Source organism: Branchiostoma lanceolatum, chromosome 7 (genome assembly GCF_035083965.1).
Source record: "Branchiostoma lanceolatum isolate klBraLanc5 chromosome 7, klBraLanc5.hap2, whole genome shotgun sequence".
In the NCBI taxonomy this organism is placed as follows: domain Eukaryota; kingdom Metazoa; phylum Chordata; class Leptocardii; order Amphioxiformes; family Branchiostomatidae; genus Branchiostoma; species Branchiostoma lanceolatum.
This window is the reverse complement of record NC_089728.1, coordinates 14,722,743-14,740,469: the sequence shown is the minus strand read 5'-3', so window position 1 is coordinate 14,740,469 and position 17,727 is coordinate 14,722,743. Positions and strand designations below refer to the sequence as shown.

The 17,727-nt window shown below is 40.0% G+C and overlaps 1 protein-coding gene across 7 annotated transcripts in view; it reads right to left on the bottom strand.

The window, feature by feature from the left end:
* LOC136437823 (cytochrome P450 3A8-like) overlaps nt 1-17,727 on the bottom strand; it is a 35,017-nt gene that overhangs the window by 16,673 nt on the left and 617 nt on the right. Inside the window, exons 2-14 of one of the 7 annotated variants that reach the window (XM_066432330.1) lie at nt 17,077-17,173; nt 16,879-16,937; nt 16,628-16,724; nt 16,222-16,344; nt 15,660-15,748; nt 14,957-15,105; nt 14,604-14,731; nt 13,902-13,998; nt 13,257-13,417; nt 12,449-12,537; nt 11,688-11,825; nt 11,130-11,292; nt 10,066-10,736 (exon numbers count right to left, since the gene is read on the bottom strand). The exons of 2 other annotated variants lie outside the window; for them this stretch is intronic. In XM_066432330.1, the coding sequence (XP_066288427.1) occupies nt 10,656-10,736; nt 11,130-11,292; nt 11,688-11,825; nt 12,449-12,537; nt 13,257-13,417; nt 13,902-13,998; nt 14,604-14,731; nt 14,957-15,105; nt 15,660-15,748; nt 16,222-16,344; nt 16,628-16,724; nt 16,879-16,937; nt 17,077-17,173 (1,471 nt within the window). In that variant the 3' untranslated portion in view covers nt 10,066-10,655. Of the gene's footprint in view, nt 1-457; nt 547-1,367; nt 1,529-2,105; nt 2,203-2,747; nt 2,876-3,091; nt 3,241-4,023; nt 4,113-4,589; nt 4,713-5,261; nt 5,359-5,944; nt 6,004-6,171; nt 6,269-7,035; nt 7,138-10,065; nt 10,737-11,129; nt 11,293-11,687; nt 11,826-12,448; nt 12,538-13,256; nt 13,418-13,901; nt 13,999-14,603; nt 14,732-14,956; nt 15,106-15,659; nt 15,749-16,221; nt 16,345-16,627; nt 16,725-16,878; nt 16,938-17,076; nt 17,174-17,727 lie in introns of those variants that run through there. 4 more of the 7 variants (XM_066432326.1, XM_066432328.1, XM_066432327.1 and 1 more) reach the window with 4 other exon arrangements.

Here is a 17,727-nt window from a genome sequence, read left to right as displayed (position 1 = left end):
CTGGATAGGGTTACAACCTTTGAATCAGAGGATAAATTTGAGGTTCCATTGAAGGATCAATTCCACTGATCTAAGAGAAGGGTTTGCGATGGTTTGCATTGCCTCAAAAAATCATGATTAGCTCCTTCCAAGGCTTGTTCTTCATATCAACTACATGTATAAGTAAAGTACTGTTGTGCCGCGCATTGAAGGAATTCATATATTACCAGTTATGCACACAAAGAATAAAGAAACAAACTTTGCCCCAGGAAGGCACATGCATAAGATGTACAGCCTCAAATCAAATAAACTGGGGTGTGGCCCCATACAAACATGAAAACTCTAATATCCCATTGTGCCATCACACCAGGTGGTTTACCTGTAATGAACAGACAGCTCGCCATTTATGATCAGGAGGTTTACCAGTTATGCACCACAAAAGCACACAAAATGCATCAAAAAGAGAAGCAAAACAAACCTTGGTGCAGGGGGGTACAGGCGTAGGGTCTCCATACAACACATCTCAAGGTAGGACATCTCATGCACTGCCTCGTAGTCAACCAGGTCCTGCAGTGGGAGAGAATTGTCTTCATTTCTGACTCTTTTCTTATTGAACAAGCAGCCTAACATTTAAGACAGGGGAAATGTTGTACACAAGTATACTACAGAACATTCTTGAAATTTTAAGTATCAGAAAAAGTAATATTACCTTTGTTGTACTTAACTTTACTTTAAAACTATGAAGATATCTCTAGAATTTCAGATTGGCTGCAGGGTTTGTAAATATAATTTGCTGATTTTTTACTTTATTTTAATGTTGTGCACCCAAAATTATTTCTGTTCACCTAAATTCAGGTTAGGTGCACCAGTGCATGCATTTCCAAAAATTAATTTTGAGCCCTGAAAGATAATGATATAAATAATATTACTTCTTGTTGAAGTTTTTAGGCCTAAATTATACATAACAAAACACAAAAAGAATCAACTTCATTCTACATGTGTCTCAAAACTACATTTTGTACCTATCCTATCAGGAAGTCAGGTAAATAGGATCATATTGGTTGCTTGATTTTGCTCTTGGTGTGTCTGAAATGAACTTCCATCCTTGCATGTTTTTTTTTTATTCACTGTGTGTGATGATAGTGGCTCTGATTTGCGACACATTTATGTTTCCATAAAACCTTGCTATAAGGTGGTTTACAGTCTGATCTGCATATGCACCAGGTCAAAGGTGATGGTCCCTAACACTACCATGTCTATACGTGGTTTGCTTATGCCTCAGGTATCCTCAACTTTGACTGTTTGACATATTACCCACAATGCATCACACTGCTCATGTGCAGTTCATACTGTGAACTAGCTTATTCAACAACAACAAAGAGTCATACCCTGCCCTCCATGACCTTGTTGACCTCTTCCCTAGCCTTGTCCTGCTCTTCCTGATTGAGTGCAAAGTTGTACAACACGAAGGCCATCGTAGTTGCAGTTGTCTCGTAGCCGGCAATAAAGAAGAGGAAGCCATTGGCAACAACATCGTCTCTGGTCAGAGCTACAATTATTTTCAAAAACAAACAATAGAAAAGAAACAAATATCAAAAGAAAAAGAAAATTAAAGGCCAAAATTTATCATCTTCACGGTATTAGTCTTTAATTTGATTCTATGATATTCTTTTGTATCTGAACAAAGAAAATTGACAATCAGAAAGTAGTTACAGCCAGTGTAAATGACAAGTTGGAACAGTGGAATGTATGGTTCATTTTATTGATTTATTTTACCAGTAGTGAGTTCATTGTGTAGTAATCATGCAAGGCTTTTCATGTGTCTTGATAAGTGTAAAAGGACAGAACCCATGATATGGATGAATATTATCAAGAAAGACATCCATCATCTCAACCCTCACCGTGTCATCCGTTTGCAAAAGGAAAGTCATTCATTATGACATCAGGAGAGGTCGATATTTACAAGTTTTGACATTGCATTTCTCTGAACACAGGACAGAGCTGGCTGCCATCAAACCTTGAAAACTGAAGTGCAATAACGTCTAACCTTCACAAGATAGTTAACAACAGACAATAAACCAGGTAATAAAGAGTAAGTGTGAATGACAAATGAAGGATTACCATACCATGTTTTTTCCCATGCAACTTAGCACCATCCTCTTCTTCCTCATCTGTGTCTTTGTGGGCGTCCATCATCAGCTGCATGAAATCAACTCGATCCTTCTGATTTAGGAAGACATGAAAGAATAGGACTGATGACTGGCATTCTTGCTTCCTGTAAGACTTTTGAAAATGCCTTGAAAAGACTTACAGAATACAGTAAATTCGTGTTAATGTTGTCTCCTGAGAAACATACATGTAGAGGGGATTATATGGAGTGCAGTGGAACTAACAAAGGCACTGGCTACATATAACATTAGGAATACAAACAGTCGATTTTCTGTAAATTTGAGAGGTCAAGGCTACAAGTTATGTGGCATTAGAATTGCTGAATACACTTTATGTAAAAGAGCATGTAGTTACCATTAAGGCATACTTCTTATGGATATTTGATTGAATTCTGAATGAATGAATGAATGCAAGCTGAATGTACAAAAAAAGCCATGCATCTTTACGACAACACATTTAGCACCAAGGACATAACCACACAATGCACTCCTAGTGTTGCACTAATGAAAATAGCCATACGAATTACAGCTGAATCAGTCCAGAGATCTGTTTTGAACAGAAACAATTAGGATGAGAACCATGCATGATGAAACACATACTTCACCACTCTTCTGTCTCATCCCAATGAGCTGGTCAAAGATACCGTAGAAGAAGCTGGTGGCATCGCTTGGAAAAAGGTCGGTGTTGAGCCACTCCAGGATAGGCTTCAAGATGGACGGGAACATGACTACACATATGGGGGAAGAGCGATGTAGCATAGTTAATAAAATAGAATGCGCAAGCTGATTTCATGATATCCTATTACATAATAGGTGTGACATACATGACATATATAAATGCAATGGAGAGGAAAAGTTATTTTGGATATTTTAACCCCAAGGTATGCTTACTGCACACATTTAGATATACAACATTATAAAAATACATAAAACTTTCAACTCACAGAACAACACAAGACTTGGACTTGATAACTTCACATCGAACGCCTTCTTGCCCATCACAACAAAAGGGTCTTGAGGGTTGTGCTGAGAGTCAATCTCAGTACCAAAGGCAGTCCTGGCAATGACGTCCATAGTGAACGCACCTGTCAGTCTGAAATCAAGTTCAGAATACTTGTCAGGCCACAGGACCTACTAGTCGGCTCTCTAATTTACAAAAAAAAAGGATAAAATGTAAGATTATCCTTAAAACGTATAAAGTACCGAGCTACCGCTAGATTTACAAACAATAATTTTTTTTCAAAGCTGGGCGGGGGCCAACATAGCTGGTTGGATGACATGGGTGTGATGACGATATGGGACCCAAATGATTGATCACCTTGGTGACTTGCTTGAATTGAACTAATGCTGATTGTACAAAGAAAGATTGACTTGAGTCTTGAAAAACACTTTTTCAAAATGAGATCAACATATGTGAAATTTGCTGATATCAATTGTTAGCAAAGACAACAATTAGTTAAAATCCTCTCACACCATAGGGTGTATAGGGCAGTGCCCATCCCCGTTTCCTACTACCACGCCCTGGGCCACACTGTGGTGCAATCACTGCAGCAGGGGGCTAGTCCACTGGCAGTGGAGTGTGTTTAAGTTCCATACTGTTTCAGAAGTATGTACCATTTTTATGTCTTTGGTATGACTCAATGCGCCTCTTGTCCAGAGGTGTCCTACCCGGGCACGAACTCGGGCCTTTTGGTTCCAAGTAATTTGAACCAGATGTGGTAAGTGACAGAAGCGCAGACCACTACACGACAGGGACACTCCAAAGACAACAATAGTGAATGATAAAACAAATGAGTGTGGTCAGGTTCAAGTTTTCCTGTATACGTAAGCCCTGTTTTTCTTCATGTTCTCTAAATTACTTTCTACTGATACTCACTCTTTGGTGTCGAAGGACTCCCCTGTTTCTGCAAACTTTGCAATATTCCGCACAAGCTGGTCAGCACAGCTGTTTATCGCTGGCCCCATCTGGACAAAAGAAAATAATCTATTAGAGCAGGTGATTTTGACCTTGACTTTTGGTTGTGAAATAAAAACATTGCAATCACATTTCAGGGTAGAGATAGGAATCTGTTTGTGTCAGAAATTCTACCGGTGGAGTCTCTGTCGCGATCGGAGTCTCTGTCAACAGAGATCAAGATCAGGGTTTAAGAGATGTGTTAGGCTGGATTCCCATTCATAAGTCTTGAGATTCAAGTCAATCCATTGATCTAAAATGAATGAATTAAAGCTAAAAGTTCTCACTGTCCTCAAGCAGATGTTCTAGAATTTACAGAATCTAAGCAGGATCTCTATCGGTAGAATTGACGATTGTACTGGCAAAGATTCTGATCATGAACTTTGCTGACCGAGATTTGATCACGATGTCTACCAGCAGAATCAGCGATCCTCCCAGATTGCAATCTCTACTGACATACATGTATAACATGTTACATAGTAACATACCATCTTCAGTTTGCCCCCACTGAAGGCTGGACTTAAGGTCCTCCGTACATCCTTCCAGTCCTCGTCCATCAGATTGGTCAGCATGCGGCCGCTGGGTCTTGTCTGCAGTGTCAGTTTTTTGGACTGGTTTGGATACAATGAGTTGATAATCGACAGTCAGAACCTCAAGTAAAATAGACATTTTATATGGTATAAGTAGATGAAGCAAGGGCTTGAGTGCATAAAAAATGGAAGGCTTTCAATAAAAACGTACCTTTTTAAAGCCAATTCTGTGATTACATACATATTGAAAACAACTTTTTACTTGACTATACCAAAAATGAGCACCAATTGCTGTTTAAGACATTACAATTGGACAAGACATGTAAGAAGATGTCAAAGCAGGACACATTCAAATGGCATTATGGCATGCAATATATAATGAATATATAATGCGCAAAATACATGATTATGTCTCCATGTGTTTCAAAGAGATAGAAGTAACTATTCGGTGCATAGATCACCAATAGTATATAGTGTTTTAGTAACTGGAATACAGTGTTTTGGTACATAGTACAATGTAGCATATAGTATTGTAGTGTCAAAGGCTTTGATATTATACTATCATGATTAAGTTTGATATTTTTTTTTCAATTGCAGCATTACAACCAGAAGTAAAAATAACAGCTATACCTGGAAGTTGGTGAGGGCATGAAACTTTTTCACGAAAACCTCTCTGAGCATCTCTCGGTCGGATATTAAGAGCATTGGAGTCCGTCCAAAGAAAAACCTAGTAATAGAAGGGAGCACAAACATGTACTGAATCAAAGTTGTCTCTTTACTGAGGCTATGTTGATTTAATTAAATGAATGACATTCTCTTGGAACACAAAACTGGTGCGGGTGTGCAAATAGAATAAAAGTATTTTGTTTGTAATTTACAGCATCTATTCTATAGCTGCTTTGTACCATTTACAATATGGTCAAAAGGTTTAGTATTTGGAAAACAGACGAAACGGACAAAAATTGATGTCACCCATATAATCAAATCAACATGGTCTGATTGTAAACAATCATGAACATCCTCTCATAAGCTTGTATTATGCTGTCCACAGATCCACAGCCACAATCTGGTGAAAACATATAATAACTTTATTGCACAACAATTGTACAAGGTACAAAGTATGGCATTCACTGGTACATAGATAACATTCTATTAGGCTTATCAGTCTATCTTATACAATATGGTGTAGTAGTATGGGATGACAATGGGATTTTACAATCATTGGAGGAGTTTCTAACGTCTAGACATTATTTGATATACTTCCCAATGTATACCATGCATGGGTTGTCACATTTCATATATCCAAGACTTACCCATATACTTTACCATACTGTTGCACACGCTGCCTTGATGCTTCTGGATTCCAGACTCCCTGCACGGGAGCAAAGTATAATAATTTGACCAACTACAGTCACATTCACACAAAAACTCAGTCCTCACATGTTAAGTTGAGTTGTCAGACACCAATTAGATTCTACCATCCATTGGGTTTTACGAGAGAGAAAATCATTTTTGTTTAAGAAAAAGACTTCCTACTTACGTTCTGGATTGTTGACACCATGTTTCCAAGAAGTGGCAAAGGGGTGGGCCCGGGAACACCCATCTTCTTGAAGGTCCATAAGGGATGCAATGCATATCTGGGGAGGTGCAAACAACCTTAAGTATTCCCTTGAAATTGTTACGTACACAAATTGAAATGTCAAGTGTTTAATGACAAACACTCTATGTGATTACTAAAACCGTGGCAACCCCTTAAGGTGGTTTACCAGTTATGCTAAAGTTCAATCATACCTCATTGGCTTAACAAAGAAAAAAACTTAATTGAATGGCAACCATTAATCTATCTCAATAATATTTCATGCCATGTTTGCAACACCATCGACGAGAACTGTATATCTGCCTGCATACCCGAAGAAATTCACAGTTTATTTCTACTTTACTTGCAGATTTCTGGTCAATACGTTATCTGCTATACCATACACTGGATGCAAAAAAGTTTGGATGCATTCCGCTAGAGGGCAACTGCATTCGTGCCTGACCATTTGTGGGGCTATAAATGGGGAGGGGGGTGGGGATCTGACCAGCCTCACGTGGTAGACAGGCCAGCTAGACAGCCTAGCCTTTTCCGCAAAGGTTTAGGTGCTCGAGTCAAGTGTACTTCAAGTTATACTATGGAAAAGGGTATGTCACCCCGCAAGGGGCGGTATTTTAAACCCCGACGGTGCACGTCGCACGTAAACACGTCGCACGTATTATAAAGCACGTCGACTACCTACCTACCTACCTATGATCACCTATGGAAAATACGTTCTTTGCAGTTCTTTAAATGGTCCACGATTGTGACCACGTGCGTGGCAGAGATCAGAGACGTCAGTAAAATGTCATGAAAATGTATCATACTTACAGGTAAAACAGAACTGCTAGTAGCGCCAGCAGGACCCACGATAAGCTAGGGACCGGGAGGAGCTCCAGTACCATGGTGATCAACCAGAGGTTGTGACTCCAGTCTCGTCAGGACAACCACAGACTGAGCTAACACCACGCGCAACCAGTTTACCTTTTCTATATACTAATAATTGCAGTGACTCTTGTGCGTTTTGTGCTGACGTATCACCCAAGAATGGTTATGACTCAGCCGTCCTAAAACACGACCGGTCGGAACTTTTTTTTTTTGCACGTCACCCGCGAACTGGCACATTATGTATTGTAAAACCCGACCGACCGATCGAACTTTTTTTTTGCAGGTATGAATCTGACCACATTCAGAAATGGTTACCGGATTCGACGCAAAACGCCCATTCTACAATGATCCAACAATGGTTTTGACTCAGCCGGCTCCGGTAGTGTTTACATAATGCAAGGAGGTTGTGCCAGTTCGGGTCAAAGTTCGACGGGTTCGCGGAAAAAGCTGGCCCTGTCTACCTGGCCTGTCTACCCTGGCTATCTACCTTTTCGCGGCCCCAAGGGTATGCATGGGGGTTTGGCGTTTAATGGAATTTCTTGGAAGACGAAAAACTGGGTCAATGCATGTGAGCTGGATGGAAGACAACGCCTATTGGTGATGGGATTGGGGTGGGTGGGGTGAAGCTGTAAGCAATTCCACCAAGACTGGAAAAAGTTCCAAGTACATGTATACAAAAAAATGTACCTGAAATGTTAAACAAAATTAAAGTGGAAGGTATACAAGGAAACAAAGAAACTGGTAGGATGAGCCAGACAACAATAGGACCTTTGTTTGTCACAACAAGGAGGTTATAGATATAACCTCCTTGGTCACAACAGCTAAATTCACAACAGATGACGCTCCTGGGGGTTCCTGTAGTTGATACTGACCAAATAGCAAAGGATGATAAAAGAAGTTTCCATATATCCAAGCAGATGTATGGTGCTGGCTTGTTTAACTTTAAACGCTTAGTTTTATGAGGTTTTCTTTTTTCAACCTTTAGCAGCTGCTGTTATGGCAAACAAAGGTCCTATCGTTGCCTGGCCCATCCTATCAGTTTTCTTTGTTTATCCTGTACCCTATCACACCCCTTCTATCTAGTTTAACAATCCTGGTACATTTTATTGAATACTTAGATGTTTGTTTATAGATCATAGATTTTCTTCCAGTGTTGGTGGAGTAGTTGCTCATAGCTGCCTGTTTCCCCCAACAGCACAATTAGCTTTTTGTTGTCTTCCATCCAGCCCACCCACAGCTGGGATTGCCACTGACCCAGTTTTTCCTCAAGAAAATTCAATCAGAACTAGAAAGGCCGCCATTTGCCCCTGAGCAAATACAGCATGTTTAGCCATACTCCTCCCCATGCAAGAAGTGTGCTGTCCCAAAATAACACCTGGGCAAATCGAAATATTAACTGCATGTAGAAAGTCAATATTTGCGAGAGCATCATACTTCGCCAATCTCCCTCCCGATGCATAAATTGACTGTTCCAAAATCACCCGTGCAAAACAATTCTCTCTACAAGTTCTGCGAGACCCCAAGGGCTTCTTACTGCAAAGTCTTGCGTGTGTTCCTGCAATATGACCTCAGGTAACCGTAACCTAAATAGAACACGTGTTCTTTGGCCAGTAGCAAATGGAACGCGGGGATCCTTAGATAGAACATGGATTCTTTGGCCAGCAGCAAATAGAACATGGAACGGGGATACCACTTTTGGCCTGTTTTTGGTCTGAAATGGGTCCAAAAGTCCCAAAAATGAAGCATTTTGAAGTGATGTACACCAGAATTGTGATTGAAATCCTGTAGGGACATGTTCAAGGCGACCTTGTACCGAATGTCAGGTCATTTGCTTGTAAAACCAGGCCACAGGAGACCAAATTGTAATTTTTGCCTAGAAATGCCCCAAAAAACCTCCATAAAAATGATTTTCAGGCCTGTTTCAAAAAAATGAAAAAATCGCATGAGGGTATTTGCCTTCATTACCTCCATGCCAAATTTCAGGTCGGTTGATTAAAAAATGGCAGAGTTGAATCAATTTGAAGATTTGGCAGAAGAAGGAGAAGAAGAAGAACGTGAACAAAAACAATATGTTGAGCCATACTAGGTATGGCTAAACATAAAAACTGATGCAAAACCCCCATGCATGCCCTTGGGGCCCAAAAAGGGTGGTTTTTGGTAGACAGCCAGGGTAGACAGGCCAGGTAGACAGGGCCAGCTTTTTTCGCAAACCCAAAGTTCGACCGGTCGGTCGAGTTTTCGGACGACTGTTGTCGGTATTTAATAGATACATAGAACATCGCGTTTTGTGATATGAGTGCAGTACGCAGTAATCGTGCCATGGTTTCTCTGCCTTCTCTGTATCTTCCTACAGTAGGGGTTTACCTTGGAATATCACAACTCCACACGAGATGACTGTTTCTGATTAGCTACCAACCAAGGACGTCCGGATTGCTGTAGCCTCACGAAGCTTTCCACGAAATCGTCTTCCGGGAGGGACGTAAAACGGGGGTCCCGTGCTCGAGGAGGTGCCTCGAACACGTTAAACAGCCTCATTACCCTACACATTGGGTACCTGCCTGTGGCACTGGCTGCAAATACACCTGATATTATTATATTATTGCTGGCGCTGGCAAAGCCAGGGAAACTCTCTTGAGGAAGGGGTGTTGCGCCTACGTGTTAGTGGGTCTTTAATATTACCTCTTGTTACACCTTGTTACAACGGGTATTTGGCCAGAGAAGCCCATGAAGCTTGGCGTTAGAATTTAAATGTCATTTCACACTAACGTTACATATAACGTAACGTGCTGTCAGTCTGCAGATACGTTGTGTTTCGCTGTGAGGCATTCTTACCACACTGAGCACAAAGAAGAGTTTGACTGAAAATATGCTTTTCCAATGTAGCTTTATTACTGCCGCACTACAGAGTTGCTTCAAAATGCATCAAAAGCCTTTCCCTTCCTTCCACGAAATACAACCGTTGCACCGTGAAAGTACTTACAGTATATTGAAGATACTTTCCAACTTAAGAAGTATGGTATATAGCTTTTACGATAAAGTCAAATACAAAATGTCCATTTCTTTATTTTAGTTTCCATTCAGCTCCATCCTTTTATGCATCTAAAAGTTGGTCTCTATCTAGCAAAACACCTTGTGATAATCATACAAGAAATGTAACTAGTGTTCTCCATTAGGTACGTGAGGCAAATATCTAAATATCATGTTGATGCTACTCATTACTGGCATGCACAAACTTAGAACTAAAGCCAGCAAATGATTATACCTGTCTAAATTCAAATCCAGTGAATCACAAAGAAGGTTAACGTTGTCCAGAGGAATACAAATGGGGGGGTGGTTGGTAGAGGTGCTGCAAGGAGTGGTACCGTCCAAGCTCTAAGTCTTCGTTAAATTCAGAAAGGCAATGGCTATGTATTACATTGATTACGAGCAGGCTGGCTTAACTTTACACTAGATTCAGGTGCCGCTTTTTCACTCTGCGTTAAATCTAAGCTACGAATTACTAAGCATTTAAAGGGCTCTTGGATTTGAATTTAATAGAACTCACTCTGGAGTCAGTAGCTGTCTTAATTAATCAGCTCAACTTTCAGACGAATCCCGTTCTCTGGAGTTGGAAACGGGCTACCCTTCTTCATCTTCAGGGGGATCTGTGACGAAATACCAAGGATAAACTAATGTTACAAAACTTCAAGTTTGAGTCCAACGGATTTCCAAACCTAATAAGGTTCATACGCTTCCCATGCTATAGCTACATTAATGTACGGGGCAACTAAACATATTGGAATGGTTTATAGTAAGTATGTGATTTTAACTCTTCAGAACATGAAGTACTGGTAAGATAAAACACAGAAGTACCAAAAAGTTACCAGGGGGCCTAAAACCATGTCAACCTTTTTGTCTAGCCCAACAGTACAGACAAACCAAACACCATGCCAATCTACAAATATCTGTATCTTCTGATATTTTCATCAATGACGCAACAACCAGAGCAACATACACAGATAAATACAATTGAAGAAATCATAAAGTTCTGTACTCACATCAGTATCAGGTGCAGTCATGATGCGGTAATTCATCAGGATCTTGGCCAGTCCAACCTTCAGTTCCATCATGGCCAGCCTCATCCCGATGCAGTTCCGAGGTCCTGCACTGAACGGCAGCCAGTCGTATGGATCCCGCTTCTCTCGAGCTTCCTTCGTGAACCTGCATTCGGATACACCATTGGTCAGATCTGCAACACAGTTTGGTTTCTAAATTTCTCTCCTTTGTTTCAGTTTGCTTTGAACATTCTTCCAAAAGTTTTCTACTGCAAGAAGTAAGTATTCCAGTGGCACCAGATGGCTGAGACTTTGAATCCTGGCTGTTGGTGCTCACCTGGATTGTATGCTACAGGGAAAGGTTCGCAATTCTTGGGACACTGGTGCAGAATTCTGTGAGGGTAGGAAATATCATGTCATGTTATCTTGTCATGACCTGTGGAAAATTAGCTTTTCTTTTCTTTTCTCTTTTAGCTATTCAACATACTTCATTTAGCCATTCTATCCTATGAATGTCCAATGAAAGTCATTGTCATTGTTATTTACAAATGTCCACAGCACCTTTCAGGAATGAACTTCTTGGGTTCCGGCCAGCGTTCAGGATCATAGTGGATGGCAAGGATGGGCACTGCGACAAACATGTCCTTGGGAATGGTCAGCCATTGAACTTTGACCTCTTCAGAAGTCACTCGGCCAACACTGGAACAATATATACCAGAAGGTAAAACTACCTGTCATTCCATAAGGTCATATAGACAGAGTAATCAGGTTAGTAATCCTATAACACAGATCTGGTCAAAAGTTCAGTTTATTAAATTTCTATGTAAGGCAAACTTGACATGATTTCATGGATGACATTCTATGGACCCAAATTCACAAGCTGCCGGATAGGGTTACAACCCTTGAATTAGATGATAAATTAGAAGTCCCATTGAAGGAAGCCTTACACTGATCTAAGAGAAGGGTTTGCAATGGTGTGCAATGCGTCAAAACATCATGATTAGCTCCTTCCAAAGCTTGTTCTTCGTATCAACTTTAAGTTAATCACTGGTGTGCCATGCATGCAATGAAACGATCTATATATTACCAGTTATGCGCAAGAAAATAAAGAAACAAACTTCGCCCCTCGAGGGCACATGCACAAGATGTGCAGCCTCGAATTGAGACCCCAAACAAACTGGGGTGTGGCCCCATAGTAACATGAAAACTCTAATATCCCGTTTTGCCATCACACCAGGTAGTTTACCAGGTATGATCAAGAAGTTGATTAGTTATGCACATCGAAAGCACACAAAATTAACAAAAAGAGAAGCAAAACAGACTTTGGTGCAGGAGGGTACATGCGTAGGGTCTCCATACAACACATCTCAAGGTAGGACATCTCATGCACTGCCTCGTAGTCAACCAGGTCCTGCAGTGGGACAGAATCTGACTCTTTTTTGTATAGGACAAGTAGCCTAACATTAAAAACGGTTATGTTGTACACAATCTATAGAATCTATGCATAAGATATCCATAGAATTCCAGATTGGCATCAGGGTTTGTCAATATGTTTTGCTAATTTTCTACTTTATTTTATGTTATGCACCGAAAAATTATTTCTGTTCACCTAAATTTAGGTTAGGTGCACCAGTGCATCCATTTCCAAAAAAAAAAAAAAATTGAGCCCTGAAAGATAATGCTATAATTAACATTACTTCTTGTTGAAGTTTTTAGGCCTGAAATATACATAATGAAACACAAAATAATCAAGTTCTTTGTACCTGTGTCTCAAAACTACATTTTGCACCAATCCTATCAGGAAGTCAGGTAAATAGGATCATATTGGTTGCTTGATTTTGATCTTGGTGTGTTTGAAATATTTGTTGTGATGACAGTGGCTCTGGTTTGCAACACATTTATGTTTCCATTAAACCTTGCTATAAGGTGGCTCACAGGCTGATCTGCACATGCACCAGGTCAAAGGTGATGGCCCCTAACGCCTCTTTCTTGTAAACACTACCATGTCTATGTGTAGTTTCTTATGTTTCAGGCACCTTCAACTTTGACATATTACCCACAATGCATCACACTACTCATGTACAGTTCAAACTGTGAACTAGCTTATTCAACAACAACAAAGAGTCATACCCTGTCCTCCATGACTTTGTTGACCTCTTCCCTAGCCTTGTCCTGCTCTTCTTGATTGATCGCAAAGTTGTACAACACAAAGGCCATCGTTCCTGCAGTTGTCTCGTAACCCGCAAGAAAGAACAGGAAGCCATTGGCAACAACATCGTCTCTAGTCAGAGCTACAATTATTTGCAACAAAAAAACAAACAATAGAAATAAAACAAAGATAACAATAACAATAAAAATAAAGGCCAAAATTTATCATCTTCACACTTTTAGTCTTTAATTTAGTTCTATGATTATCTTTTGCAACTGGACAAAGACAAAATTTACAATCAGAAAGTCGTTACAGGCAGTGTGGATGACAAGTTGGAACAGTAGATAGAATGTGTGGTTCATTTTATTGATTTATTTACCAGTAGTAAGTTCATTGTGTAATAAGCATGCAAGGCTTTTTCTATGTCTTAATGAGTGTAGAAGGACAGAGCCCATGATATGCATGACAGCGGGGGAGGTCGATATTTCTGTGAAACTCGTCATAGTGTCAACACACAGGACAGAGGTAGCTGGCTGCCATCAAACCTAACCTTCACAGGACAGGTAACAACAGACAATAAACCAGGTAAAGATTAAGTGTGAATGACAAATGAAGGATTAGCATACCATGTTTTTGCCCTTGCAACTTAACACCATCCTCTTCATCCTCATCTTTGTCTTTGTGGGCGTCCATCATCAGCTGCATGAAATCAACTCGTCCCTTCTGATATGGAAATACATGAAAAAGAGGAATGATGGCTGGCATTGTTGCCTCATGTCAGACGTTTGAAAATGCCTTGGAAAGAACTAAGATGGTAAAAAATAAATATCATCTTTATCCACAATACACAACACAGCATACTCCAGCGTTGTCCAGAGGAATATACATGTAGAAGGGCTTGTGTGGAGTGGTACCGTCAATCTGTGCGCTAAATTCGGAAAGGCAACGGCTACGTATTACATTGAATACGAGCAGTTGATTAAGATCTACGTTAAATTTGAGGGTTTGATAAACTTACAAATTACATGGAATTAACATGGCTGATTACGCTCTATGTAAAAGAACCCAGGTAGTCATCATCAATGTATTCTTCTAACCAGAATATTGAAGTTGAATGTACAAAGAAAGCAATGTTTATGGCAATACACATCCAGACTATCCGGCACGACACTCCTAGCTTTATACTTATGAAATAGCCATAAAAATAAGGATAGTGATGAATTAGCAAAGAGATAAATCAGTATAGAGATATGTGTTTTTTTAAACTATTCCCAGTGCTGAATAGAAACAATTAGGATGAGAGCCATGTATAATGAACAAACACATACTTCACCACTCTTCTGTCTCATCCCAATGAGCTGGTCAAAGATACCGTAGAAGAAGCTGGTGGCATCGCTTGGGAAAAGGTCGGTGTTGAGCCACTCCAGGATAGGCTTCATGATGGAGGGGAACATGACTACAGATCAGGAGGGAAGGCAAGGTTACAAAAACAGAAGGCACAACTTGATTTCATAGATCATATTACATGATAGGTGTGACATATGTGACATATAGAAATGCAATGCAAAATATACGAGAGGAAAAGTTCTTTCCGACCTTTCAACCTCAAGTCATGCTTACGGCACACATTTGGATACGCAACATAGTGAAAATACACATCAACATGAAACTTTCAACTCACAGAACAACAAAAGACTTGGTCTTGAAAACGTCACATTGAAAGCCTTCTTGCCCATCACAACAAAAGGGTCTTGAGGGTTGTGCTGAGAGTCAATCTCAGTACCAAAGGCAGTCCTGGCAATGACGTCCATAGTGAACGCACCTGTCAGTCTGAAATCAAGTTTACAATACTTGTCAGGCCACACGACCTAACTAGTCGGCTCTCTAATTAAAAAAAAAGATAAAGTGTAAGATTGTCCTTAAAACTTATCGTAGTTAATAAATAGATAGATAGATAGAAAAAACTGACTGAAAGTGGAAAGTCTGTACCTAGTAATGTCAACTCTGATAATTCTACCAAGTACCCTAAGACCTCCACATTTACAAACAAGAAATTATTTTTCTATAGCTGGGCGGGGGCCAAGATGGTAATAGCTGGTTGGATGACATGAGTGTGATGACGATATGTGACCCAAATGATTGGTCATCTTGGTGACTGGAATTGAACTTCTGCTAATTGTACAAAGAAAGATCGACTTGAGTCTTGAAAAACGATTTAAAAAAAATGAGATCAACATACAGGTATGTCAAAGGTGCTGATATCAATTGTTAGCAAGCACAACAATAGTGATAAAACAAAGGAGGGTGGTTAGTTTCAAGTTTTCCTCTAAGCCCCGTTTTCTTCATGTTCTCTAAATAGTTTTCTACTTTCTACCGATGCTCACTCTTTGGTGTCGAAGGACTCCCCTGTTTCTGCAAACTTTGCAATATTCCGCACAAGCTGGTCAGCACAGGTGTTTATCGCTGGCCCCATCTGGAAAAAAGAAAAGAATCCATCAGAGCAGGTGATTTTGACCTGCTGGCTTAGGTCAAATATTGTTGTGAAATAAAAACATAGCAGTCACTTTTCAGGGTAGAGATAGAAATCTGTTTGTGTCAGAAATTCTACTGGTGGAGTCCCTATCGCGATGGGAGTCTCTGTCAACAGACATCCTAAGATCAGGGCTTTAAACATGTGTTAGGCTGGACTCTTAATTCATATGTCTTGAGATTCAAGTCAATCCACTGATCTTAAATGAAAGAATTAAAGCTAAAGGTTTTCACTGTCTTCGAGCAAATATGTTAGAATTTACAGAATCCAAGCAGGATCTCTACCGGTAGAATTGGCGATTGTACTGGCAAAGATTTCGATCATGGACTTTGTTGACAGAGATTTGATCACGATCCCTACTAGCAGAATCTGCATTTCTTTCAGATCACAACATACATGAATACATAGTAACATACCATCTTCAGTTTGCCCCCACTGAAGGCTGGACTTAAGGTGCTCCGCACGTTCTTCCAGTCCTCGCCCCTCAGATTGGTCAGCATGCGGCCACCGGGTTTTGTCTCCAGTGTCAGTTCTTTGGACTGGTTTGGAAACAAGAAATTGATAATCCACAATCAGAACCTCAAGTAAAATGGACAAATTATGGTATGTAGTATATGATGTATACATTGTAGTGTTAGTTAAAGGCTTTGGTATTTTACATCATAATTTGGTTTAATGAATATCTTTTCATTTTTCATCACTTCACCTTCTCACTTCCAAGCCTAACTCTGTAACCAATAGAGAATGGGGTGCCAAATGGCTATTTTAGAGTGATAAAGGTTGAATTGTAAGGGTACAACCAGAGGTACTAGCAACAACTACCTGGCGGTTGGTGAAGGCATAAAACTTTTTCACGAAGATCTCTCTGAGCATCTCTCGGTCGGATATGAAGAGCATTGGAGTCCGTCCAAAGAAAAACCTAGTCATGGAACGGAGCACAAACATGTTGTGAGGAATCAAATTTTTCTCTTAATTTACTGATTGGAAAAAATATGAACATCCTGTCATAATCTTGTATTATCCCGTCCACAGATCCACAGCCAAAATCTGGTGAAAACATATCCAGGACTTACCCATACACTTTACCCCACTGCTGCACACGCTGCCTTGATGATTCTGGATTCCAGATTCCCTGCACATGAAGACAGCATGACAATTCAACAAATTACAGCCACTGATGATGTTACAGATGTTACTCACACAAACACTCAGATTCTACCATTGGTTTTTATGAGAAGAAAAAAACGTCTATAACTGCATATCCTACTTACGTTCTTGAATGATATCAATAAGTTTCCAAGAAGTGGCAAAGGGGTGGGTCCAGGAACACCCATCTTCTTGAAGGTCCAAAAGGGATGCAATGCATACCTGGGGAGGCGTAAAGAACCTTAAGTATACCCTTGAAATTGTAACGTATACAAACCATATCATCCGTTAAGGTTTTTTAAAAGGGCTTTTTTTCCTTTAAATGCGTCACTACCTAATATTTTATTAACCATGATTAACGTTTCTAGTCTATTTTCATTGTGTTTTACGGTCATAAGTGGGAAAAAAATGAATTTTCAACAATTTCAAAATGGCCGATCCAAGATGGCGGATCCCAAGGGATAGCTAGTCATTCTATGACGTCATTTTGATGTCAAGATAGTTATCATTGACGTCAGATGTCATGGCATACCTTAACATCCATAAACACACTTTTTTGTGAAATACCTTTGCTATTACGGGAATTCCCTATTTAGCCAATAGAATCGCATCGATGACGTCATAATAACGTCAAAATTACGTCATAACGTTACCAAAATTACAGAAATTCCTAAGGCCTACGTGTACATCACTCCCTACAAATTTAATGATGACACACTATACCGTTTGGAAGTTATGAGGGGGGCCGAAACAAAGAAAAACTTAATTGAATGGCA